Here is a 25,944-nt window from a genome sequence, read left to right on the forward strand (position 1 = left end):
GACCCTCATCTGCTGGGTGGTAAGCTGGCCCCTGCGCCCCACTGCGTCCTCTGCTTCCAAGAGGCGCCAGGTCTTCTTGAGGGTCCTGGACTTGTAGTCCTCCCAGCGCTTCTGGAAGTGTTTGATGTCGCGGGGTGCCACCCGCTCCACGTTGATGGCACCCACTATGTCCTTCCAGATCCTCTTCCGTCCTTCCTTGTCGGCGCACAATGGTGTGATGGCCATGCATGAATGCCCCAGAACTTGCTCCACCAGGATACCAACTTCATTTTCACTGAAGCTGGTAGCCCTCTGCCTCTTTGGCTGGGGGTTGCCACTGGTGCCGGAAGGTGTTGTGTCGGACAAGGCAACCCCCGAGGCATGTGTATTTGGGCAACTGGGTCCTGGGGCTGGGCTGTGGAGTGATGGTACTTCAGTCGGGAGTCTTCTGTTCCAGCAGGGGTGGTCACAGCAACTGCACCCTAGACTTTCGACTGTACGAGGGGGTTTGTACCCTTTGACATTTTCCTCGTATGACCACTTTGAATATTCACCTCCTTTCTTAGTTAATTTCTCTCGCGGCTTCTCTTACATGCACAATCTTGGCATTCTTCATTCTTGTTATAAATGTGCTTTCACTCGCTGAGCACTTCAAGCATAACTGTTCTTTTCATTCATTATCACAAGACTGTCTCCCTTTTCACTCACCGGCAGCAGCTGATGAGGCTAATCAAAACCCTTCCGTTCAGTCAAGGCTTTCCGCCCAGCGCAGCTACCCTCCCTTCAAGTCATCACACCGCACACAAAGGAGGTACCGCCATGACCTTCTGTAGTAGCAAAATGCTGTCAGTTTTGGATTCTGTAGCGACCCTCACCTAGCAGCTTGTAGAACCACAGCCTCTCATTCGCCTCCTGGTCCCATCTGCTTTGCTTCCATACTCGCGTCGCATTCCCAGGAATCCTGCCCTTCTGTTCTGCTGGTCTTGCTTGCTTTAATTGCCTTTCACCCCTTGCTCTCTGGGTGCTCTCATGCTCTGCCTTTTATCCCAGTGGGGAAAGATAATAGGATTCAGGTGTGAGTCATCAAGGTTAAGTGCCTGACTCTGCCTGACCATGATATTGGGACATGTCAAACGGACTGGTTGTTGTCTGTCTTTCTATAAGCGTTTTATCCGTGCAGCAGAGTGTTTGTAGTAAAGGGGGCAGTAATGTAGTACATAGAATGAGGGTGTTCTACAGCGAAATAGGTATATGGATACCGCGTCTCTCCTCCGGTTGCCCCATTCCCACTCACCAGGGACACCGCTTCAGGTGATCTGCCCACACTGGTCCACCCCCGGGGTCTGGATTCAATAGCAATGGCTGTGACCCAGCCATCTGGATGACAGATCCCAAGGGACTAGTCGGTGAGACACCTTTTGATTTCTCATAGGCTCCATTTAATGATTGAAGGGCATGGGTGACTCACAAGCATAGATTACTGGAAGTTGGGAGTTGCTGCCTTACAGAGCCGGGTGCTGACATGAAGTCAGGGACCAATCAACTGCAGAGGTCCCCACAATGGCAGGATGGGAAAGAGCGATGCAGCACATAGGAGTACTCAGTGCCTGCCAGGTGGATAGTCCACCAGCAGAAGGGGGACATGCCCCAGGCAAACCTTACTGCGGGACGCTGGCTGATGCAGAGTCTCTCCTGGTCTCTAGGGAAAAGCTCCCCAAGCTCAGGGGTTTAGAGCTAAAAAGAGAAAAGGTGACAGACTAAGTGGGTGGATGTGGTGGTGGGAGGCACCGGGACAGTAACACTGCCTGTAAAGGGATAACAAATGCAAACCTATAAATAATAACTTGCAAATACATTTACAACACAATGATACATTTTAAAACACATTCCTAATATTAAAATGACAAGGATATTAATAAATAACAAAATACGTGATGTTTTCTGTGCTCATAAAATTAAATAAATAAATGCTGGTTCCAGAAGGTGTCTGACATCCTGGAATTAGGCATAGGTGGGCTGTCTCGTCCTGAGGGGGGACAGTGGCCTGGAACCTTCTTCTATTATATGGATAAAGATAACGGAAAAAACCCAAATTAACATTTTCCAACTGTCACAACTAGAGAATCTGGTAAACAGGATCTGGGAGATGGGCTGGACAGCAAAACTGCTGTACAGGAAAATACCAGCCCATGAAAAACAGTGTAGTCAATTGAACAGAATGAAAGTTTAACGGACATAATTGTTGTCCATAAAAACCAATGGGCCTCATTACGAGGTTGGAGGTAGTCATGGCGCTATTAGCGCCATGACTACCTCCAATACCGGTACCGTGTCCAGTCCCGTTCAATGGGGACTTACTGGTCTATTCCGACCTTTGCGGGACTGGTAAATCCCCACTGAAAAAGCCATTCCCGATTCCCATTTCAGCCCCCATAGGGCTCAATGGGAAGGGGGAAGGTGCTAATAACGGTACCACAAATTGCGGTACCGTTATTAGCTCTGAAGTCCCTTAACGGGTCCCTTCCATAACACCTGGTAAAACCTGGCGTTAAGGAAGGGGCCCGCTAAGGGACCTCGTAGTAGGGCGTAAGGGATTACTGGCACCGGTGCCCTTACCGGTGCCGGTAATCCCTTACCGCCCACCTCATAATGAGGCCCAATGTCATTTAAAATCACATTTTACATCCGTTTTACAGTATATTTTTTCAGTCCACCAGCATTTGGTCCCAGCCATATTTAAGAGCGCAAATTGGCCACTGCCGAAAAATCCACTTCTGCATTGTCTGGTGGTCCACAGACCATTGCCCTGCGGCCCAATTACAAATCTTCACACCAGCTTAGTTTTTGGAAGTGTTACAATTTCTGTGACAAGAATGGTAAGGCTTTAGACATTTCGGCAGGCCCCAGACTGCCGTTAGTGCCGTTTTAGTGCCAAATCTTGGTCAGAACCCAGACTGAAAAGGGTCAAGCAGAGAAAGCATCTATACATTGGGGGTCATTCCGAGTTTGGAGGTAGCCATGGTGCTATCTAAACTCGGGTCCGGGTCCGAGTCCGTGGTGTCGGAATGGGGATTTACCGGGACATTCTGACCTATGCGGACCCGGTAAGTCCCCATTTCGAAAACCATTCCCCATTCCCATATGAGCCCCAGTAGGGCTCAATGGGAATGGGGAAGGGGCCTGCAAATTGCGGGCCCTTTATTAGCTCCATGGTCCCTTAATGGGTCCCGCTAAGGCCGGCTGGTAAAACCAGCCGGTCCTGGTGGGACCCGCTAAAGGACCTCGTAATAAGGTGGTAGGGGGTTAACGGCACCGGCATCCTTACCGGTGCCGTTAAATCCCTACCGTCAGGGTCGGAATGACTCCCATTGTCTTGGAGCTGAACTGTAACAACTTTCTCCAGGACTTTACTGGGTCCGACAGTCCAGCCACCGGCAGAAAATTCTGAAGATCATTTGGATCCAGGTTTGGCTTTTTCAACAGTGGGGTAATAATGGGGTAAGAATTGTTTTGCCTTGATGGTACGAAACCCTGCAATACGGAGGCATTAACAACTCTAGTCATAAAAGAAGGGATCTCAAGGGCTAAACATTGAGCAGTTCGAGATAGTAAGTCAAATAATACCTTGTTAGAGGGTTTAAGTGTTTTCATAACATTTAAAATAACATCCTCTGAAACTGTTTTAAAATCAACCTGCCCTTTCATATGTTGATGTGGCTCCCCTTCAATCTTGGGGTTACACTTAAACTCATGTGCCAAGTTTTCATTCTGGGCTAATGGCCTGTCTTGTGTAATTTTCTCCTGAATAGCTTTGATTTTATTTGGGAACAACATGTTAAAGGGATTATATTGCTTAACCGAGGGTTCTGTAACTGAAGAGAAGAGAGCCGCTTCCAGGCAGGGTCAAATTGGTAATGATAGAAAAAGGTTTTCAGGGCTTGTTATTGGCTGATCCAAACTTATTGTAGAGAAAGTTTGATTTGACTTTAAAGATAGCCTCCTTATAATCTTGCAATGTCGTCTTTGTAATCAAGTCCATGTCAAGAGATCTGCGTTTTCTCCATTTTCTTTCTGATGCCTGGTATTTTGCTCACAGCAAAACAAGCTCCTGGGAGAACCGTGGCTTACATTTTAATATCACTGTCTGCCTCACATAGGGAGTACATTTTGTACAAATGGCATTCATAGTAGACGCTCCCTGTGAAAATAAATTGTAGCAATTAAAGCACAAATGTATAGACTCCAAGGCCTCCCTCAAGACAGGCCTAGAAATAGTCCCTAAGTCCCTAGGCCTGCGACCCACAACCATACGGGATGAGATGGGGGTGCAAAACCTAACCTTAGGATTGTCAACAAACAAAAGCCTAATAAAGTGATGTGACTAAGTAACATGCAGAGAGTCGATCATGATTATTCCTACACTGCAAACCAGGATAAGATCGAGGCAATGCCTCTGTGAGTGAGAGGAGGTGACTTCCCATACTTCCCACTCAGGACATCCCAGAAGGCTCACTAAGGGCCAACATCAAACAGAACACAGTCCTCCAAACTCATTCAAAAGACTTCTCAGAATTAACAAAGAGGATCACGCTCCAAATGTGAGCCTGCCCCATGCAGCACATTTGCTGCATAGGGCAGCAAATGCCCTGTTTGCATTGCAGAACTGACAAAGGGTCAGGAAATGAGCAAGACGTGAACCGGACCTTATAAAGGGGGAGAAACCTCCAGTAGGAGATACGTGGCCTCTGAATTGATGCACAAACTCAGAGAAACTTGATATATTGCCTGAAAGGGCCCTTATTGGCTAAACAAACCTGAGAAGTAAACCTGTTATTCATCCCAAGATCCACCACTAAGGATTGGATGATGAATCATCATGTGAGCAGGGAAGCCTGGGATTCATCAGTGTTCTGACTATAGGGACGAATCTTCTCTAAAAGATTAATTCACTACCATGAGCACATTTTCCAACTGTTAATCCTGGATTGCTCACGAACATGTCTTTCCACTGTGGAACATTTATTTTCACTGCTGCACAAAGTATCAGGCTATAGTCCTTTTCAGGCACAAACATGTATGTGTGGTACATTCGGTGTGATTATTGGCAACATCATATCCTGATAGGGACATGCACCTGTCACTTGCAGCATAATAATCCAGCTCTTGGCCACTGCAGAAGATCTTGAAGTATTTGATTATTCCACAACCTCAATTTAGGATAATTTTGCACAGAGCAGTGACTCGTAACTGCAATGTAGTGCAACATGAGGGAAGAAACCATGCAAGCAAAATAGGACGTACAAGGAATCTCGTTCTGCGCCCAAATTCACAAAAGAACAAGATGGTTCCAGGGGGGTTTAGAAATAAGCCTCGCCTAAAAGAAAATAATTAATTATTGCACAGGAGGAGAATGAGAATCTGAAAATCACTTTAGTTTACTGTGGAGAAGGTCCTGCAACTTTCCACTGTAATTAGGCGCATCGACGTTTTGAATTGTACACGCAGGGTAATATCCGACTGGCAATATATTGCTGTTGTGTCATTTACCAATATACATTGCTCTGCAAAGTGATGGCTTCCACCCAACACAGAAACCTAACGGATGTACCATTCACACTTGCACCTAGTACATTTGAACAGATATATGCAACGTGGCATACTTATTTAGGTCAGGACAAAATAATTTGGGGTTTCTCTGTTCTCATCTCCAAGAAGCAATCCTGTTCCTTTTCAGATTTCTGGCACAGATAGCGGGCTTCTTCGATTGCACATCCTCTTTCAGTTGCTGGTAGCATGACGTTCCCTCGACGGTGTCTTTATGTTTGGAAAAAATTCCCTTGTTACATGGTCTGAATTATTAGATAAGGATTTTCTTCTCAGCTCAAACAATGAATTTGCTGGGGGTTCACTACAGAATACTCAACAAGCTCATTTTTCTCTGTGTGCTGGACCCAAGATATTCCTACTGTCTATATGCGAGGCGTCTGTGGCTTGTCTCTTGAATTACCTTCCTGGTTCCACAACAAACCTCTGGATAGGGGTGTTGCTCATAATCGTATTCTTTACCAAGTACCTTGGGTATTGTTCCATTGCAAAATAAACTAGCAGGGTAATTCATAGAATTCAGCGCACAAGTGGCGCACACGGCTGGCGCACAGTGTGCGCGTGCGAATTTCTGCGCCAGCCGCGTGCGCTAAAATCCATTTCCGCGCACAGCGTATTCATGGATTTCAGCTTCCAAAACCAGCCATGGCGCAGAGTGGCGCAGCGACCCTGCAGCAGCGCCAATTACGCCCCCAACTCCTCCCCGTGCGCCATGCACAGCGCACAAATCCCGTACATGGCGCACTGGCCCCAACCACGAAAACGCCTGTAAAACTCCCCGCGCACCCCTCCAAATACACGTACCCTGCTGCACGGGGAGTGGAGCGGGGTACGTGTATAACAGGGGTTCACGGGAAGTTTCACACACGAAATGCCCTATGCGAGTGGGGTATGTGTATTCCTAGGGTGCGTGGGAAGTTGCACACGTGAAATGCCCTGTGCGAGTGGGGTACATGTATTCCTGGGGTGCGCGTGAAGTTTCACACGTGATAGGCCCTGTGCGAGTGGGGTACGTGTATTCCATGGGTGCGCGGGAAGTTTCACACACAAAATGCCCTGTACGATTGGGGTATGTGTATTCCTGGGGTGCGCGGGAAGTTTCACACGTGATAGGCCCTGTGCGAGTGGGGTACGTGTATTCCTAGGGTGCGTGGGAAGTTACACACGCGATTGGAGCGGGGAACGTGTATTTCGGGTGTGCGCGGGAAGTTTCACACGCGAATGGCCCTGTGCGAGTGGGGCACGTGTATAACTGGGGTCGCAGGAAGTTTCACACGTGAAATGCCCTGTGCGAGTGGGGTAAGTGTATTCCTGGGGTGCGCTGGAAGTTTCACACGCGATAGGCCCTGTGCGAGTGGGGTACGTGAATAACTGGGCTTCGCGGGGAGTTTCACACGCAATTTTGCTGTCAGAGCGGGGTAGGTACATTTCGGGGGTGCGCGGGGAGTCCTACATGTGAATTGGCAGTGTGGGTCCTCCCAGGTGTTCCCTCTACACCCTCCATGGCCCCTGCAGGCAGCCCACACCACAGGGGTCTACCCTGCACCCCTGGTCATGTCCCGCAGGCAGCCCATCTACCATGGGCATGCCCCCCAGCCAAGCCACATGTCACCTTGCACTAGTGGTCACCAACTCATATCCCCCAGCACCCCCACCCCCCAGCAGTCAGGGGCACCTGCCAGCAGGCCCCCACTCATGTCCCCCAGCACCCCCATCCCCAGCAGTCAGGGGCACCTGCCAGCAGGCCCCCACTCATGTCCCACACATGTCCCCCAGCACCCCCATCCCCCAGCAGTCAGGGGCACCTGCCAGCAGGCCCCCACACATGTCCCACACATGTCCCCCAGCACCCCCACCCCCGGCAGTCAGGGGCACCTGCCAGCAGGCCCCCACTCATGTCCCACACATGTGCCCCAGCACCCCCACCCCCCCAGCAGTCAGGGGCACCTGCCAGCAGGCCCCCACTCATGTACCCCAGCACCCCCACCCCCCAGCAGTCAGGGGCACCTGCCAGCAGGCCCCCACTCATGTCCCACACATGTCCCCCAGCACCCCCACCCCCCCAGCAGTCAGGGGCACCTGCCAGCAGGCCCCCACTCATGTCCCACACATGTCCCCCAGCAGCCACGTCATGACGATCCTCAATCATGGGCCTCATGGCCACCCACATCACACCCCAGGCCACCCCAGCCCAAAGACCCAAGTATTGCATCCACCCACAGAGAAATGGCCATTACATGATACAACCCGAATGGCAAGTATGTACAAGAACACATGTCTGTCAAACACACACAATGGGTGCAAGTGAATGTGAAAACCCATATCATGACATGCATGAAACCAATGAGAGAATACCACACATCGAAGTATGAAACAAAAATGCATTGAACACAACATGAATGTAATGAAAAAAAATCACTCAATAATGGGAATAAGAAATAAAATGCAGCATGTCCGGAAAATAATAAAAAATATGAAATCAGAATCCAAAGAAATCCAAATGAAAATTAGTCCAAAGTCTCAGTCCAACAAAGCAAATCCAAGGGAAAAAAAAATATATGAAATCCATTGTGCCATGGTGAAATTAAAATAAAAAACGAGAAACATCCACTGTTCAACTATATACAAATCACCAATCCAGGGTCCATGAGCCCAACAAATGAAATGAAACCAACAAAAAACACTACCTAATAAAGAACTATACACAAAAATTGTGGTGCATTGTCCAAGCGGCCCAAAATAAACAAAAACAGAAAGGAAACCTAACACTATCTAACTATTTACAATGGCAGCGGGCTAGTCCAACGGGTCACTTTTTGATGTCCTGGGCCAGGGCATCATAGAACTCCCACTCAATGTCCTGGAGGCGGTCCTCTTCCATGGCCCAGAGGGTTCGCAGGGATGACGACATGTTCACCTCCAACTCCCTGTGAATTGCTTCGAGGCACTCGGCCTGCCTCAGGGCCCTCCGCATGGAGTTCTCCGCCCTGACCATTGTGAGCCGTGCCTCTTCCGTCTGCTGCCGCTCCACATCTATGGCGTGGCCCAACCGCTGCCACACGGAAGACACTTGAAATCCGGGGTCCTCTTGCCCTATGGCTGCCTCTCCGATGTTGAAGGCCCCGAGACATCATTGCTCCCACCATGTTGCTGCTGCTGTGCCTGTGCCTGCGCCCTGGCTCTTGCTGCCTGCATGTCCTCCTCCGGCGGGGTGCAGTTGTCGTGGTGGCCACCCCTGCTGGACGTCCGACTCCCGACTGTGGCAGGGATGTGTCCTCCACCAGCCTGGCCGCAGGGTCAGGGGCAGCTCCACAGGGAACCAGGTGATACATGGGTGGGAAGATGGCATGGAGGACGACTGGCACGTAGGGGGTTCAGGTGAGGAGGGGGTCGCAAGAAGGTCCAGCACATGGAGGAATCCAGCACCAGTGACCTGTCCCAGTAGGTCAACATGGTCAAAGAGGCATGCGAGACGACGTGCAGTCTCTACACGAAAAGACTGCAGGTCACCTCACATGCCCCGTTGACGCAACGCTATCCCACTCAGGACAGGCTCAACACGGTCCCGGATAGCCAAGTCCGCAGGGAGAGGAAGGCCAGTTGTTGTGCACTCATCCCCTCCCTGAAAACGGGTCTGGACGTAGGCATCCCTGCTGGTGCCAAATGATGCAGTGACAGGATCAGGGACAGGATTACACACAGGCACCTCCGTGGCGGCCTGTGCTGCCTCCTGTCCCTGCCCCTGCACTGCACCACTAGCCCCAGTGGAATCCCCACCTCCAGACCCCGTGTGTGTCCCTTCCGCAGCCTCCTCCTCCACCAAACCCCCCACCAACCTGGATGACTCTGTGCCATCTTCCTCCGTTGGACCCTGTGGGGTCTCAGCTGCCCCTTCTGCTGCCGAGGAGTCCACCTCCGACCTCTGCCTCTTGGACGTACCTGTGGCAGCTGCGGCCTGGGACGCGGCACCAGACTCCTCACTCCCCGACGAGATGACAATCTGGGAGGGGAGCCGGGCCTTGTGTCTCCGGCTGGTGGTGCGATCCCTGCCGCTGTGCTCCACAGCACCCTCTCCGCCCTCTTCATCAGTTAACGGTGCAGACAGGGAGAGATAAAACACAGACATCAGGGCATTGTACAATGGACTGATACACACATGACAGGTGCACATGAGTGGCAGTGTCAAACTTCAGACATGGCATCACACTCCACGACACACATGTCATTTCAACTCACACACATGAGCATTTCCACAGCAATATTGCACCAGGCAGTAACATCCATACACATACAACAACATGAACAGCCGACGGTGAGCCTGACAACTAGGGGTGTCCCGAACTTCGGCTTCGAGTAAGTATTCGGCCGAAATCCGGCTGAAAAAAAGCTATTCGGCTCCTGCCGAATAGTTTCTTGCTATTCGGCTCTTGCCGAATACTTTGTGTTCTCATTTGAATACAATGCAACATGAACTTAGAAAGGCAAATATAGACTTTAGTTTGCAAAATAGAATAGAATTAGACTAGATAAATTGCTATCACACAGCTGAAAAATATCTTTTATTGTAATCTGCTCTTTAGGGCATGTTTTGGTAGAGATTCTTAGCCAAAAAAGGTGCTCATCTTTTATACTTAGCCTGCAACAATAAAGGAACATCTTTTCTTTTGGCGAATGTTTATATGCAATGTGCACTTTTTTCAGTTGGAAAAAACAAAGAAATGTGCATAGATACTTTCAGTTCCTGTCATGTCACTTCCCATTGAGTACGTCATAGTCCCCCCTTTTCTTTTTTTAAGGACTCGAGTCCTGAGTTTAACATTATCTGATATTTTATCAGGAAATTATAACTTGCATATGTTTATGTATTGGCGAGAAAGAGTGGCTAGGATAAGTGAAAAGTGAGCAGCATTTGTTTGGGTGGGGTTAATAGTTGTGAGATGGAGATCACGCATTTGAGATTTCCTCTTGACTTGTCTTCTGCATGAGCCGAAATGAACCATTTCATACATTTCTATGTGAGCTGCAAAGAAGTTTTGAAACTCGACCACATCGACTTTGCAACTGGATAGAGAATGCAACGCATCTGATTCATAAAGGTAGTCCTTTTGCATTTGTGAAGCCTCCTACTTTAACTGGCACTGAATATGAAACAATCTTCTGTACATTTGGTCCCTTCATTTTGTTTAAATCTGCTTTATTTCTGGCGTGTATACTTTAAATGAAGATGCTACGTTAATTACAATGAAGAGAAATAAAAGTATAGAATGCATTTAAAATGGTGCTTTATTTGTTTTTTAATAAGTGTGTTTTTTGAAGTTATTTACTGAATAAAGCAACTATTCGGCTTCATATTCGGGAGAATAGTTGACAAACTATTCGGTATTCGGCCGAATACTAAATATACTATTCGGTACAGCCCTTCTGACAACACATGAAACACAGGGAGTGCACTAGACATGCATACACGCCACCACACTTACATGCATGTCTACATCTCCTCCAACTGTCGCAGTGATGCGATCGCCATACATGTCACATCTGGCATTCAGCCTTCTACATATCAGTGTCAAGTGCATCCATGTTGCATCACAGTTGCACACTTGTCAAATACACACACATGCACATGTACACAGTGCAGATACATGCAGCAGGAACCACCATCCATGTGTGACACCACAACCATGCCAATGTACAAACACAGAAATTCAAACATGTGTGCTCCCACACCTGTATTTGCACAGCATGCTTACCAACACATACACCATCGATGTGTCTCACACCTAAGAGGACTCACATGTGGCAGCTTCAAGCCCCTGTCCAAACACATCTCTACATGGCCCTATGAAAACACATGTGCAACCTGCACACTACTGGCACACCACCACATGCACAGCGTCCAATCAGTATGCATGTACACTTACCACTCGACTCCAGACGGGTCTGCCTCTCAAGGACCTGGACGTGGAGCGCTGGGCATATGTGTTCCAGGATCCTCATTTGGTGGTCGGACAGGTGTCCCCGGCGCCTCTTGGCATCCGCTGCCTTCAAGAGGCGCCGGGCCTTGTTAAGGGTCCTGGACCTGAAGTCCTCCCAGCGCTTCTTGACATGTTGTAAGTCGCGGACTGCCACCCCCTCCGTGTTGATGGCAGTCACGATGTCCATCCAGATCCTGGTCCGTCCTTCATTGTCGGCGCGCAAACTTCCAAAGAGGGCATCATACTGCCCCAGGACTCGCTCCACCAGGAAACCAACTTCTATGGCACTGAAGCTGGTGGCCCTCTGCCTCTCTGGCTGGGGGTTACCAGTGGTGCCAGATGGTGTTGTGCCCGACATGGCAACCCCAGAGGCAGGAGTGGGTGGGCAACTGGGTCCTGGGGCTGGGCTGCGGAGCGATGGTATCACAGTCAGGAGTCTTTGGTTCCAGCAGGGGTGGTCACAGCAACTGCACCCTTGGCTGATGTGCAGGCAGCAAAGAGCAGGGCACGTGGGCAGCAGGCAGTCAGGCAGCAGCAGATGGCAGGTGGGAGCGTGCTCGGGCCTCTGGGAGGCAGTAATTCAGCCTTCTGGGCAGGAGCGTGGTCTACCATGTGTTGTTGCGTGGCCAGCTTGATACGGAGTGATTTGGCACGTGAAAATCTTGCACGTCAGCGTGTAATTCGAGGAAAGGCCCTTCGCGCGTAAGCGCGTCAGCACACGTACGCGGTTTCATTGGACCAAAGGACCTTAGCACGTAGGCGTTTCTGTGACGTGACTCGCGCGGGCATTTCCCTCGTGACGTGGGCATAGTGGGTCAGCGCACGTGAAAAAACTGCACATCCGCATGTGGATGCGTGTAATCCGAGGAAAGGGCCTTAGCGCGTACACGCGTAAGTGACGCTGTACGTATGGGCCGCTTTAAAAGGTACGTGTAGGACCACATTCCCTTGTACGTGCTTTTCGTGGAGAACGAGTGGGTGAATTCTATACTTCTTGTCGGTTCACACGCGATTACATCACAGCGTTTCAAGTTCGTACTCCCTGTTACCTCTGACAGCGTTCTTTATTTATCGTTTGGACCTGTTTCCTCAAACAGCATTCACTTCTTCTTTTGTCCTGTCTCCTCAGACAGCGTACAGTTCTTCTTTTGGCGGCGGTGTTGCCTACGCACACACAGGCGTTTTTTTCACATTATTTTTCCAGCCAGACAGTGAGACGCGCACGCATTTACCAACTGTGCTTGCCCCGTGTGTCGCATACCCCTTCAGAGGTCATTGTAGGCTGCATGTAACATGCTTACGCTTGTATTTGTGTTTCTGGGTGCCACAGCGTAGTGCAGGTTATTTTGTCCACGCACGTGGTCTACGAGGGGTTGCGTGCACGTTACTTTTTGTTTTTGGGGTGCCTGTGCATTGCGTGACCCGTCATCTATCCCCAGGGGACACAGACAGCCTTGCTAGAGCACTAGGGTATGAATTCCATCTAGTACCCTACCCCTTTCACCCCCAATTGCCCAGGACAATTGTTTACTGCAACTCCCATATGCACACCAACATCAGTGCCATGGTTGGGAGGTGACGAAGCGGTAAGGGAGGCAAAGGTGGCCAACCTCCAAAAGGTGGCCGTGGTGGGCATGGTAGGGAACGTGGCCATGATTTTAAGGGTGCCCCTAGACCCCCATGTGTGGAGGAGCAATCAGGTACACCCATGCCCCCCATGGTTGAGGGCAACGTGGCTGACACCATCCCAGCTCAGCCCTTGTTGGACCAGCCCATTGTGGCACCTGCCCCGGCACATGATGACTCCCAGGCTGACTTCCAGGTCAGCAAGTCTAAGCCACGTGTGCCGGTGCAAGTTGGTGTCACCAGGCCACGTGGATCTGGGGCAGCGATGTCATCTGCTGCCCCAAGTAGGCAGGGTGGGGAGGCTGAAGGGGCAGCTGCAGCTCTATCCACCCCAGCTCTGAGTCTCCCAGCCGGGACAGTGTCGGTCCTGGTCCATCAAACTGACGTTGCCCCTGCCAACATCACACTTCAGCCAATGCCTGCACCAAGACCTATGGACATTGTGCATTCGCACACTCCCAGTACCCAGTCCAGCTGCGCCTCTGCCCCTACTGACCAGAGTGGCGCAAGCCACTCAGGCTCTGCTCCACCTTTGAAGAAGAGGAAGAAGGGTGCTCTGGTACTACAGGCTGAGACCCCAGACACGGCTACACAGTCCGACACGTCAAGGAAGCCTAGCTTTAATGACCCCGAACTTGATGCACTTGTGACCTATGTGTCGGCACATAGCCGCGAAATGTTGGTGACTGCAGGGTGCAAGACCACACCTGGTCAACGTAGGGCACACTGGCAGACCATCGCGGACCGCATAAGTGCCCTTGGATTTGTGAGGCGCACAGCTGATGATTGCTACAAGCGGTGGAATGACCTGAAACGCAGAGCAAAGAACAAGCTGGCCTCAAATCATGCCGCTACTCTGGTGACTGGAGGTGGGTCTCCACAAGAGGACAATGAACTCAAGAGGACACTGTTGCTGGGACCTTCGTCACAGAGGAACAGATCCAAGGTGTGGGAGATTTAGCTGATTACGAGGGTTTATCCGGTCAGTGCCCATGCGTGTGTGTGTGTAATCCATGTGTATGTTGTTGGGTTGACGGGTTCTGATTGAATGCCAGGTGAGGGTGTGTACTCCTGAGTGTTATGGGTCACCCATTTGCTTCCTCCCATACATTCACGTGCCTTGGATTTGGGTATGACTGTATCCCTTCTGCCCACAGTTGCCAATTAGGCTCACATTAGTGCACTTTACCTTGACCTGTCATCTTGCAACTACATTGTTCAGATTTTGTTAGTGTTCTTTCAGGCTGATTGTTTCCACTCTCCCATTTTTACTACGCATTTTTCTGCCCTATTGCAACATATGTGATCTGCTTCGGTCATTGTTAACAGCCCAGACTGGGCCACTATTTTTACCTGGTTATGTTAATGATTACACCATTCAGGCCGATGGAGTATTGGGCTGCAGACATTTTTTTATTAGGGCCTGTTTGCATGTGGAACATGACAGATGTTTCCTGTAATGTTAAAGTGAGCAACCATTGATCAGCCCACAATGACTGTATTATTGGACACTGGATGTGTTTCAGTGTGTGGCACATGCATATTTAGCAACACTATTCAGCATTAATCTTCGCATCATGTCGATGTGACATGGATGTGTGACAGTACTCATTCACTGACATATTGCTGTATTTTTGTAATTTAACGTGGCTATGCTACATGACATCTGTGTGGTGGTATGTGTCATGTATGTGTATTGGCCATGCCACTCACAGCCTGATGTGTGATGCCAGTGCTACCCAACATGCTGCCAATGTGTTGCTTTTCCATCTTGCTCTCCCTAGTGTCTGTCCTTTTGACTCCACTTGCAACTCTTTGACAGTGCATGCATGGCAGGGTTATAGTCATGTGGGACATGTGTAAATCATGTACTGGATCTCTGCCTTGTCACGGCCTATGTGTGTGCTATGGTGCTCATGCCTGTTTCCAGGCATGAACATTTGTTGTGTTTCATGTTTTTGCAGGTGATGATGCACTTGATGCTTTTGAGGTTGAGGAGATGGTGCACACCCAGAAGGAATCTCAGGCACGACCGGGCACCAGTGGGGGACGTGGTGTGGTGGTGGGTGAAAACCCAATGCTACTGCAGACCATACTGTCCAGGGGTTTCTCTGGGTGCATCTCCCCAGACCTCTATTCAGGTGCGGAATCGGATGATGAGACATGTGCAGTCGCAGGTAAGTGGCAGGGATTCTGTTCTGTCCAACCCACCTGCACCAGGGGTAGAACCCTCTATGGGGATGACAGTGTTGGTAGGTCCGCCTTTGGCGGTTACGGATGCAGGGTCAGACTCCAGAGCATCTGATCCTGTTCCTGGGCCAGCAGATCAGAGGGGGAATGCAGTCCTGCAGACTCAGGCACTGCCAGCTCAGCAAGGTGCATATCACCTTGCCCCAAACAGGTGTGGTGCCCGTCAACGCGGTGGCCGTGCGCCACCAGGCAATACTGTATGGGAAAACTCCATGTACGGTATGGCAACCCAACAGGCAGCATCAGTAGAAATGATGGCTCAGGCAATGGAGAGGGTGGCCACTTTCCATTATCCCCCCTGAAAGGCAGATGGAGCAACAACAGCAGGCAACAGACTCCATTTGCCAATCACACAGGGAAGACATGTTGGCGTCCAACAGGGACCGACGGGCGGCACTGGAGACTCTGCACGAATCCATATCCATAGAGTCCCAGGGCCACAGGGAAGCCCTGAGGGTAGAACTACATAACCTCAGGCAGTCTCTGCTTGAACATGATGCTTCCAGTAATTTCAGGGCAGAACTGCAGCTGGAGCAGCTCACACGTTCGCTCTCAGCTGAGCTGCATGCAACACGTGAGGAGATCCGGGCATTACGCAAGGCCATGCGTGCAGAAATGCAGGCAACCCGTGATGTGCTCCATGGGGATCTCCGCACTTTAGTCCTCCAGAATCAGACCTTCCAGACCTGTATGCTTGCTGCCATGGAGGACCATACCAGGGCTTTGCGTGGGCTGCCTCCCATAATGCCACCACTTCCTGATGCAACAGCAGAGGATGAGCAGAGCAACAGTAGTTCTCCCACAATGGCATAGCCATGCAGGCCATGAGCCCAAGGAGGTATTTTTTTTTTCGCAACATCCATGCAGGTGGGTGTTGGTGTGCACCCTGTCCTCGAACCTCCTGGGTGGCCTCCCCCACCCCCCTGGCACCCACATGGCCATTTTTGATTTTTGATTTTTTTTTGTTTACAGTGTGTTGCCTTGTGTGGCTTCCGTGGGCATCCACTGTATTCCGGCTGGGCACATGCAGGCTTGTCCTGAGTTTGGGTTAGATGCTTGAGTTCATGAGACACACACCCCTCCTGCTTCCCGTTTCCATGGGCTTGCAAAGGGTGTGACCAAGTGACAGTGAATTACACAGTGACGTTGGGCTCCCATGAGCTGTGTGGGCAGTCTGTAGTCAATACTGTGTAGACATCCCTAGTGGATATTGTTGTTGTATTGAACACTGCATGGTGTATTGATATGTGCTTGTGCATCCATGTCTTCCCCCTAATTTGCAGGTTCCTTCCTCATGTCTTCACAAGGCCGTCTACTTTGCAGATGCAGTTCATGTTGTATGCAGTACACTGAGACATTTGCGTGGCAGCAACACTACATTTGGAAGGGGTCAATGTGCTGGCGTATTCAGGTTGTAAGACTACCACTACTTGAACTTAGTACTGTCATGTTTTTGCATTGTTCCATGGTGTGTTGCAGCATTGTGTTGGTGGTAAGCATTTGGTAATGTGTGCTGTTAGTTATACATTACTGGGAGCATATTGTGTGTGGGCAGTTTTATTAGGGACAGTGTACTTTGTGACAGGTGTGTCAGGTCTTGTGCATTGCTTTGTTTGCTTTCACATTGCATGACGTGCCATGGTGTGTTTGGTGGTGGAGCTGGGGAGGGGTTGGGTGACATGGCGCTATTCTCCTGTTGTATATAGCAAGGGGGTAATGAATTTAGCACCATAGATGTATGTCTTTTGATGACACTGCATTGATGGTGTTTGGGTATGTAGGGATGCACACAATGTAACACTTCCAGGTGACCATTCTCAGGCTGGTATGGTTGTGACAGTTGACTGTCCCTTACGTCATCATCATTGATTGTCAGCTGGTATGTGCCAGGGCTGTGTGCACTCCACAGGGGTGTAATTTTATGTGAAGTAATTAGCCACCAGCTGTGTATGGGCTGCCTCACCACGTGCCCTTTCCCCTCCCATGCGCAGCGGGCGTGCATGTGGTTGGGGATGTGGGGGCACCACCATGTCCACCGGGAGGCCCCGGCGTGTTGCAACGTTGTTCAGGACACATGCTGCCACTGTGATCCTGCACACTACTGGGGGGGCGTATAACAGCTGCCCACCAGACCGGTCAAGGGAGCGAAAGCGTGACTTGAGCTCTCCAAATGTGCGCTCCACTATGCCCCGGGTTGCAATATGGGCTGTGTTGTATCCTTCCTCGGGTGGCGTGGTGCGGTTCCGAATTGGCGTCATCATGTGGGTGCTCAGAGGGTAGGCACTGTCCCCTGGGGAGGTGGTGATGGCTATCATTAGTGGGGTTACTCAGTATCTGACATGCATGCATGTGCAGTGGCATTTATACTCACCAAGCAGCCATGTATCGCCATGCCACCCAGCTTCTAGGTCCCGGTTTAGGGTTGACATTCTGTAAATGAAACTTTCGTGGGTGGACCCTGGATAGTTGGCATATACTGAGGTGATGATTCCCTTGGCATCACATACTACCTGCACGTTGATGGAATGCCAGTGCTTGCGGTTTCTATAGATGTGCTTAGATGCCCTGGGGGGACATAGAGCCACATGGGTGCAATCAATGGCACCTAGCACTTTGGGGAATTGTGCCACCCTGTAGAAATCCTGGACGGCAGCCTGCCTTTCTGCAGGTGTTCTGGGCAGGTATATGTGCCTGCGGACTGATGGGCGTGCAGTCATGATGGCCAACACCTGGTGTAGGCAGCGTGACTGCGTGGCCTGTGACACCCCCCCACTATAGCACTTGTCTGCTGAAATGATCCAGTGGCCAAGAAGTGCAGTAGATTGAGGACCTTCTCCAGGGGGCTGAGTGCTTGGGAGCACAGGGTGGGTGATGTGAGGTCATCCTCCCACTCACTCACCAGGCCGAGTATTATGTGAGGTGGAAAACTGTACCTCCCATACACCTGGTCATCAGGCATCCCAAAAAGGCTGGTTCTGGGTGTAAATATTCTGGGCCTGACTATCCTCCTCCTCCTCCTGCGGTATCCCACGACCACTGCTGCTAGGAACGGTATGTTCATCTTGGCATCTGAGCTTGTTTGTTGGTTGTGCGCACTTCCTGCTGGCGTACGTGTTTCCGGATTAGCGCGTCTTTTTTGGCGCATGCATTAGCCCCGTTCGATTCCATGAATACATGTTGTAGACATGCGTGTGGGCGTTCCGCGCATTTGCCTCCTGTACTTCCCCAGTGACGCCCACATTTTCAAGTGTTGTTCCCCATTCCTCGTGTTACGCCCCCTGTTCCGCCTACTTTTGTTGTGTGCGCTGCGCTATGTGCGCTTTCGCTGTGCGCTTAGCGCACGCTGTTTGGAGATGTTGCGCCAGCCTGCGCCACGCAGAATTCTAGAGCACATCCAGGGATTTACACGTGCACGAACTTCCATGAATCGCTGTGCACAGGTTTCACTGCGATTTTCGCACTTGCACTGCGATTCGCACGCTTTCACACGCTTGCGCCGAAAATATCAGCGCACATTCATTCCATGAATCGTCCTGTAAATAACTCAAGGCCCACATCTGAGGTGCTATAAGTGGGTTTTGTAATGAATTTAGGTGTATAAATCATGCCTAGAATTAACATAAACATTCTTTATAAGAAAGAGACTGCCCTTCCAGAAACCATGGGGAGAACTAATTAAAATACAATTGCTGTGACATTGTATGTTCCATAGGTTATTGTAGCAAATGTAAACGACTTCAATTTTTCAAGCAAGTTTTAAGCTTAGCTCAGCAACATGGTCCCAAGAAAAATATTCAATGGAGTTATACCTTGGGAATTGAAAATCCTCTGAAGTTAACGTCTTGAGTCACAGTGTGGGGGATTCCAAGTGGAAGAAGATCACAGAATCTTTGGATCTCATGGATTACTGCATCCGTGTACACCATCTTGCTGCGGTCGTTGATGGATGGCATGCGATTTCGACCAACAACCTCATTGATCTCTTTGTGGATTTTCTCTCAGTGAAACATGAATAAATAAGCATTATGTGAAGAAACGTCAACATAAAAACTATATGGGTTTCTATCGTTATGTTATTGGGATTTACATTGCACACTGCTGCCATCTGCATGCTCAGCAGGCACTCTGGTCAATTTGAAAGAGAAGAGGGTGTGTTAGGTTAAGGGGGAGTGAGATATATCTGCTGTTGTGCTGATGCATGTAGATCAGAAGTACCATGAGCTATCTGTGAAGATCTGTTACTAAGGGTCATGTAAAAAGAGTGCAGAGGCTATTCTGACCAGAAGGAAGCCTTACTTACCCCCGGTGCTAGGATTCAATGGCCATGGCTATGGTGTGTATGTTGATTGTAGAGTTGTAGCATTCTATCGTTTGATGTCTCTAAATATGAATGCCTCGAAGTGATTCTGATTCACAAATGAAACCATTGAAATATACTGTGTTATTATGTTTATAGGTTGTTTGAGCATAATGAATGTTAGTGCAGGGAGATTTGTGGAAAGACTGGTGTGCAATGGGGTTCTCGCCTGGTTTGGCTATGGAAACATTTCGGTAGGCATGCCCTTTAGGGGTTTGGTACAGGTGTGAGGATGTGTCTGGAGACACACTTGAGTTGGCTGGTGTCTCTAGCAGAACACCGTGACAGTGGCTGATTCTGGATGGGAGGGGGACTGAGGTGGTTGCCTTAGCGGTTCTTTTTTTTAAAGTTATTTAATGTGACTGGTTTAGGTTGTGGCTGCAGCTTCATATAAACGGTTTACAGAAACAATGCTTGCATATGTTGTGGACTCAAGCATCATGAAAATGGAGTGAAATACTTCCATGTACAGTTATGATGATATGATAGGTTATTTATGACACGCTTAATACCCAGCGGTTTATAAGCGCGGACCCGGGGATCGAACCTGTGTTGCTTCGTGTTGTCTTGCTTCCAAGGTGAGCACCTTGCCGCTGAGCTATCCTCCCGGGACAAGTTGTACAGTTGGTGTAATAGCAGCAACAGGATTTGCTCATGTGTTACCATAGAGAACCAAATGTATGGCTTTTTACTCCGTTTTTCTCAAACGTTTTGCTGTAAAATGGACCACTTCAAAACATTATTTTTAAACATTTTGTCGGGCCAGAACCCCACCCATATCTCCTACATTGCTATGGGTCCCACACTGCACTCGGTCGGTCACACTAAATTGTGGGAGATGGTAATGCTGCTCCACTAAAATATTCACCTGGCACCACTGACAATAAATAGTTTACAATGCCATCGCCCTCTCAGTATAAGCCCATGGTCCCAACACAAAAAGGCTGCCTCTCCCGTTAGCATGTGCATAATAACTGTATTCGTGCAGACACAGTGGTGGCTGACACTTTTGAGCACCAGACGCCGCCACACCTTGTTCATATGCAAGGGGAAAGATGAAGAGTTTGATTTCAAAACATACATCTTTCATCTGATGCCGTGCTCAGCGCTTCCCGTCGGCATCACGGTCAGCTGTGTTTTACGCATGCCTTGTGGCCCAGCCAGCCATGGGTGTCTTTGGCAGGGCCCACGCTTCTTCGAGAAGCTTGGAGGGGGGGGGGGTGCATTATGTGTTATGCCACTGCATTCAAATCCACATATACAGTTTGTTGTAAAAATGTCATGTTACCCGAGTGTATGCCAAACTATAGCAGAGCCAGTCCCTCCCCCAACAGCTATTAACATCTCCCTGACATGGATCAGCCTTTTTGAAAAACCTGGCATGCATCCATCTTGGCACCTCTTGACAGTTTACAGTGTTTTTTTGTTAAAGGCAGGATCCCAAATGACCCACACCATTTGGGCACCAGGGAATTCTACCACGGGAGATCTCGTGGCTTCAGCTGATGACATGGCATACTAGGGTCATTCAGCAGGGTTTCACGAAACTGTAAGTACATATATTTAAAGGTTTGGATACCCATTTCTAGTGCCTTTTTTATTTACAGTAATGGCAGTTGGTATTACTCCCCCCAGACACTTTCTGCGAATCTGGTGTCTTTTAGAAACCATCGTTACCACCATATCTGCTACTGCAGCCCCTTCCCTACCCAATTCTCCCGGTTGGTTTAGCACTTAACAAACGCCCTTGCTTACTCTGTAAATTAAGCACCTCTAGCTTGCATTCATTTATTTCACCTTCCCGTTCCTGACATGACACAATGGTTTACTTGCACTCTGTTGCTTGCCATGCAAAGCATATCACCTTTAGTTTATGTTGCAACTTGAGCAGAAGCCCTTGTACAAATGCAGCGGCAATGGCCTCTTTGGTAGTTTCTACCAGTTTGTGTGACAAGGCCAATAACAGCTTTGTCAAACGGGGGATAGGAACCCCTCTTAGTCATGGATTGGAGGCCTATCACAGAGGAATCAAATGCCAGTCCTACCCCTGAGATGAACGGTGGCAGAGAAGAGCGCCCCAATTCCAGTTTCCCCTTTTTATGCCAGTCTGTTTCTTTGTAGAACTGTCAAGGTGTTCCCTCATTTGTAGATACTGCCCCGGATGTGAGAGCCAGTGATTTCAAGAACTATCATCCACACAAACTAAGCTCCAAAATCTGCTTCAGCTTTGCTGGGACCTGCTCATCGTTGCAGCATGACCAAGCAGAGAGAGAGATGCCAGCTGTAGCCGGGCACCATCTCAGAGCGGAAATCTGCACAGCGGGACTAGCAAAGCACACCGGTAATCCTGCAATTGGGAGAGACATCCAGTAGACCACTACAAACTAAAATGGGGCAAATTCCCCAAACCTACCAAGACAGTCACTGACGGAAAGGACGCAACCACAAACTGTAATAAGTACTTCCAACAACACCAAGTCTACCAAGTGGTGCGGCCACACAGAGAAAATTAATGGGGCAAACCCTCATTTTAAAGCCTTTCTATGCACATACACACCATGGGAGGAGAAAGAGAGAAACAGTTTGGATAGGGATGAATGGTGAACACGCACAGAGAGAGGGCTACTGAAGCAGAGTACAGGAAATAGGGAGTGTGGGTGTATCAGGAGAGGTCAAAGGTGGAGGCAGTGGAGTAACTTTGCTGAAAATCATGGGGTGGGCATGACATCTGATGAAAAGGTGCCCCAGCCAAATGAATAGGGACATAATAGTGTGCAATGAAAGTTGGAGGTGTATGCCGACCAAGAGATGAGAAGAAGAAAGAGGGTGCAGCATCTTGTGGAGAAGAGTTTTGGAGGAGGTTTGGTATGTGGTGCGAGATAAGTGTGTAGAGCGGGTGGTGTACATTGTGAGTGTGAGAAGGTTTGGACAGGGTGGAAGAAGGGTGGCTGAGTAGTGGTGTGGGAGAGGTAGTAGGGTGGGAGGAGGAGCAGTAGGAGTGTGGAATGAGGAGGAGGAGTGTGGGAGTAGTAGTCGTATGCAGAAGGGGAATAAGAGAAGTGTGAGTGAATGTATAATAGTGGGTGAGGAAGAATAGTAGTAGTGTGGGAGTAGTAGTAGTGGTGGTGTGGGAAGAAGGAGTAAGAGGAGTGTGGGAGGATGAGTAGTAGTGGGGGAGTAGTAGTAGTAGAGTGGGAGGAGTAGAAATGGGAGAAGTAAGAGTTAACATCAAAGGAGACCGGAGGAGTGGTACATTGAGGGACAGAAGTTTGGTGGGGTGGAGTCAGGGGTGAGGAAGTAGGTAGAGTAGAAGGGTAAGGTGGACATGAGTGAAACTAGTTGAATCCTAGAGAGCATTTGCATTGCACAATCCCAAACACCAGAATACTACAATTTGGTGATGGTAGGGACAGTTAGGAAATCACTGAAGGAGTCTATGAGCCTGCGTTTAGGGAGCTATCACTAGTCTAAGCCAGAACCTGCACAATAGGGGTCAACAATTATTAGCACTAACCACAATTAGGGACACCTAGGCTAGAGAGGAACGCTGTGGCAAGGTGGGAGGGAGAATGGCCCTTGTGCCACAACAGTCTTAATGAACACCCTTTAACTGTCCAGAAAACAGGTCCCTTCAGTGCAATTTGCGTCAATTGCACTGTGAAGTGCAAATGAATAGCATAAAGAGGTGGCAGAAGCCTCTTTGCATTTCTTTATTTGCACTGTGCAGTGCACATAGAGTAAACGCTGCCTGCCATGTATCCATGGTCTGAATTGTAGTTCCGAGAAATATGTATATAGGGTTGCACTCAGAAATTCAATTGTTTCTTTTTTAAGTTTGAAAATAAATATAATGTTGCTAAGAATGGTGTTTCTTAGAAAGAATCAGTGCCCACACCCAGTGGCTCACTGCCCAAAATGCCACTAGTAATCAAAATAAACAACTTCCCAGTCAAACTCAGGTTTCAGACACGCACCTCTTCACACAAAATTCAAAACAAATATACAAACATTCCCAAAGTGACGGATATTATTCAGTGCAGAAATAAATACATAGTAATATTTTTTTGTGTGTAGACATTTTTTGTGTATAAAAGCTTCAAAATACAAATCACATTATCAATGTTCAAAATACAACCAATATTAAATCAGAAATTGAAATAAAAACATTAATATCAGTTAATTTAAAATAATCTGTTCTAATGCTAACTAAAGTCTCCTAACAGTGAGTTCATGATTTTCACAAAATTTAAATAACAAAATTCGAAATCCTATGGAGATCTGCAATATCATAACAACACGATAACCTAAGCATATTCCAAGGTAATCACTTTGTCAGAAAGACAGACTCTCTAATGTCGAGGGTTCTCTCAATAAATGGACACTAAGGAGATTATCAACAAATCATAAAAGTACACTGGTCATTTTTAAGAGGTCAATATATAATGAATATTCAAGACAAACCTGCCAAAAGGAGATATCCTCCGATTAATGATGCAAAGGCAAAACTTGCTCCAAGCCCAGTGAAGGAGTCGTACTCCAAATGTACATCGATATTTATAAGATCAGAATCCTTATCACTTGCTGTTTAAAGAAAAGGGAACCTCTATTGGAGCGACTACTCAGTAATTCTCCTAATCTATTCAACAAACCACCACATAACAAGGTTGAAAAGTACCTCTGAGTTCTCCGGAGCTATGTCCAAATAATCACTCATATCAGAATAGTTGTGTAGCAATATCTAGAAGCACATTAGTTCGTAGGAATGCAATCAATACACTATTTAAGCAAAAAGAAAGTCTCTAGTTAGCTATCTAGTTAAGAAGACTCATCACTTAAACAGTCAACCATGTAGCAAATTAAGAAGGTACCTCAAAGATCGTAAACACTGCTTCCAAAACAGCCGCTGACTTCGAAGAATTTCTATGTCATCATCTACAAATCCATCTATTCATGTAACAAAGTATCAATCACTACCTTAAATAAACTCAGAAGCTGCAAATTGTTCTTCAACTAGATTCATCCTCCCTTACCTGACAGGCAGCATACAGGTGTCCTCTGGTAGTGGAGGCTCTACCATTTCACACAAAACTTAATACTTGTATATTGGAAGCCGTACCACATGGTGTGTGGATTGCCGGACACTAGCATGTCAATTCCAGGAACCAAAAAGGACTTTATTTGTTCACTATCCTGGAAGTAGACTATTGCAGAATACCTATAAATAATGCTGGATATAGTCTAGTTAAATTAAGGTAATCAGTCTCCAAGTATCTAGTAATGAGTAAGGCATGGAATATCTTGTATATCTATTCTGGTTTTTATGTGCATATAAATCCAACAATAAATGCCATCTCCAGGAAGGTGTAAATCCTTTGCCATAGATAAATAGATAGATGAAGAAAGTATAGCTGTAAGTATGTGTTCTTCATTCACCCATTGCCTACACCAAAATAGATCATCCCGACTAAGAGAGGTGGTTAAATCTTGAAAGACAAGTACATTCCTAGTCTCTAATAAACATTGCTCAAACTACAGCTAACATGATATTATGTAAAATGCAATCAAATAACTGAAAGTGGGTCACACCCGTCCAAGGAATGTAGATATTGCAAAACTCTCAATTACCAGAATATCATCAGGATCATGTGCATTTTCTAGAAAAAGTAGCCAAAATCAATTTCTGAATTCATACCCTTCTGAGCCAGGGAAGACATTTAATTAAATCCCAAAAATGTATTTTTGAGACAATAAACTATTTAAGTCACTGCCATGTGGTGGTAAGTTTACAACTTCAAATACAACCAGCTTCATTTGGGCCACTGTGTGATGAAACTCAGCAAAATGCATAGCCACATGGGATTCAATGATTTAAGTCTAATGTTAGTCGTGTGCTCCATCCAATGAACTTTTTCTCTCTATCTCTATGGCCTAGTACTTTTACTTTGAAAGGGACTGTACTCCCAACAGGGTGCCAGGTATGTCTTCTTGGTGTCAAGCAAAGAATCAAGGAAAGAGTGGGAGACACCTTCCTTAATAAGGTAAAAAAACACATGAAATTGACCAAAAGCAAGCCTGAGGAAAGGGTCAATATCCTGTCACTGTGAGAGTAACCTTTGCATTCTTGCATCATACGCAGTGAGTTTTGTTTCTGTA

The 25,944-nt window shown here is 48.2% G+C and overlaps 1 protein-coding gene across 2 annotated transcripts in view; it reads right to left on the reverse strand.

The window, feature by feature from the left end:
• Positions 1–25,944, reverse strand: part of LOC138566775 (cytochrome P450 2A4-like) — a 758,785-nt gene that overhangs the window by 171,336 nt on the left and 561,505 nt on the right. For both annotated transcript variants that reach the window (XM_069644423.1, XM_069644424.1), the window contains exon 7: positions 19,244–19,431. In XM_069644423.1, coding sequence (XP_069500524.1) covers positions 19,244–19,431 — 188 coding nt within the window. The remainder of the gene's footprint in view (positions 1–19,243; positions 19,432–25,944) is intronic.

The sequence above is a fragment of the Ambystoma mexicanum genome, chromosome 2p (assembly GCF_040938575.1).
Source record: "Ambystoma mexicanum isolate Mex_15411 chromosome 2p, UKY_AmexF1_1, whole genome shotgun sequence".
NCBI classification, from domain to species: Eukaryota; Metazoa; Chordata; class Amphibia; order Caudata; family Ambystomatidae; genus Ambystoma; species Ambystoma mexicanum.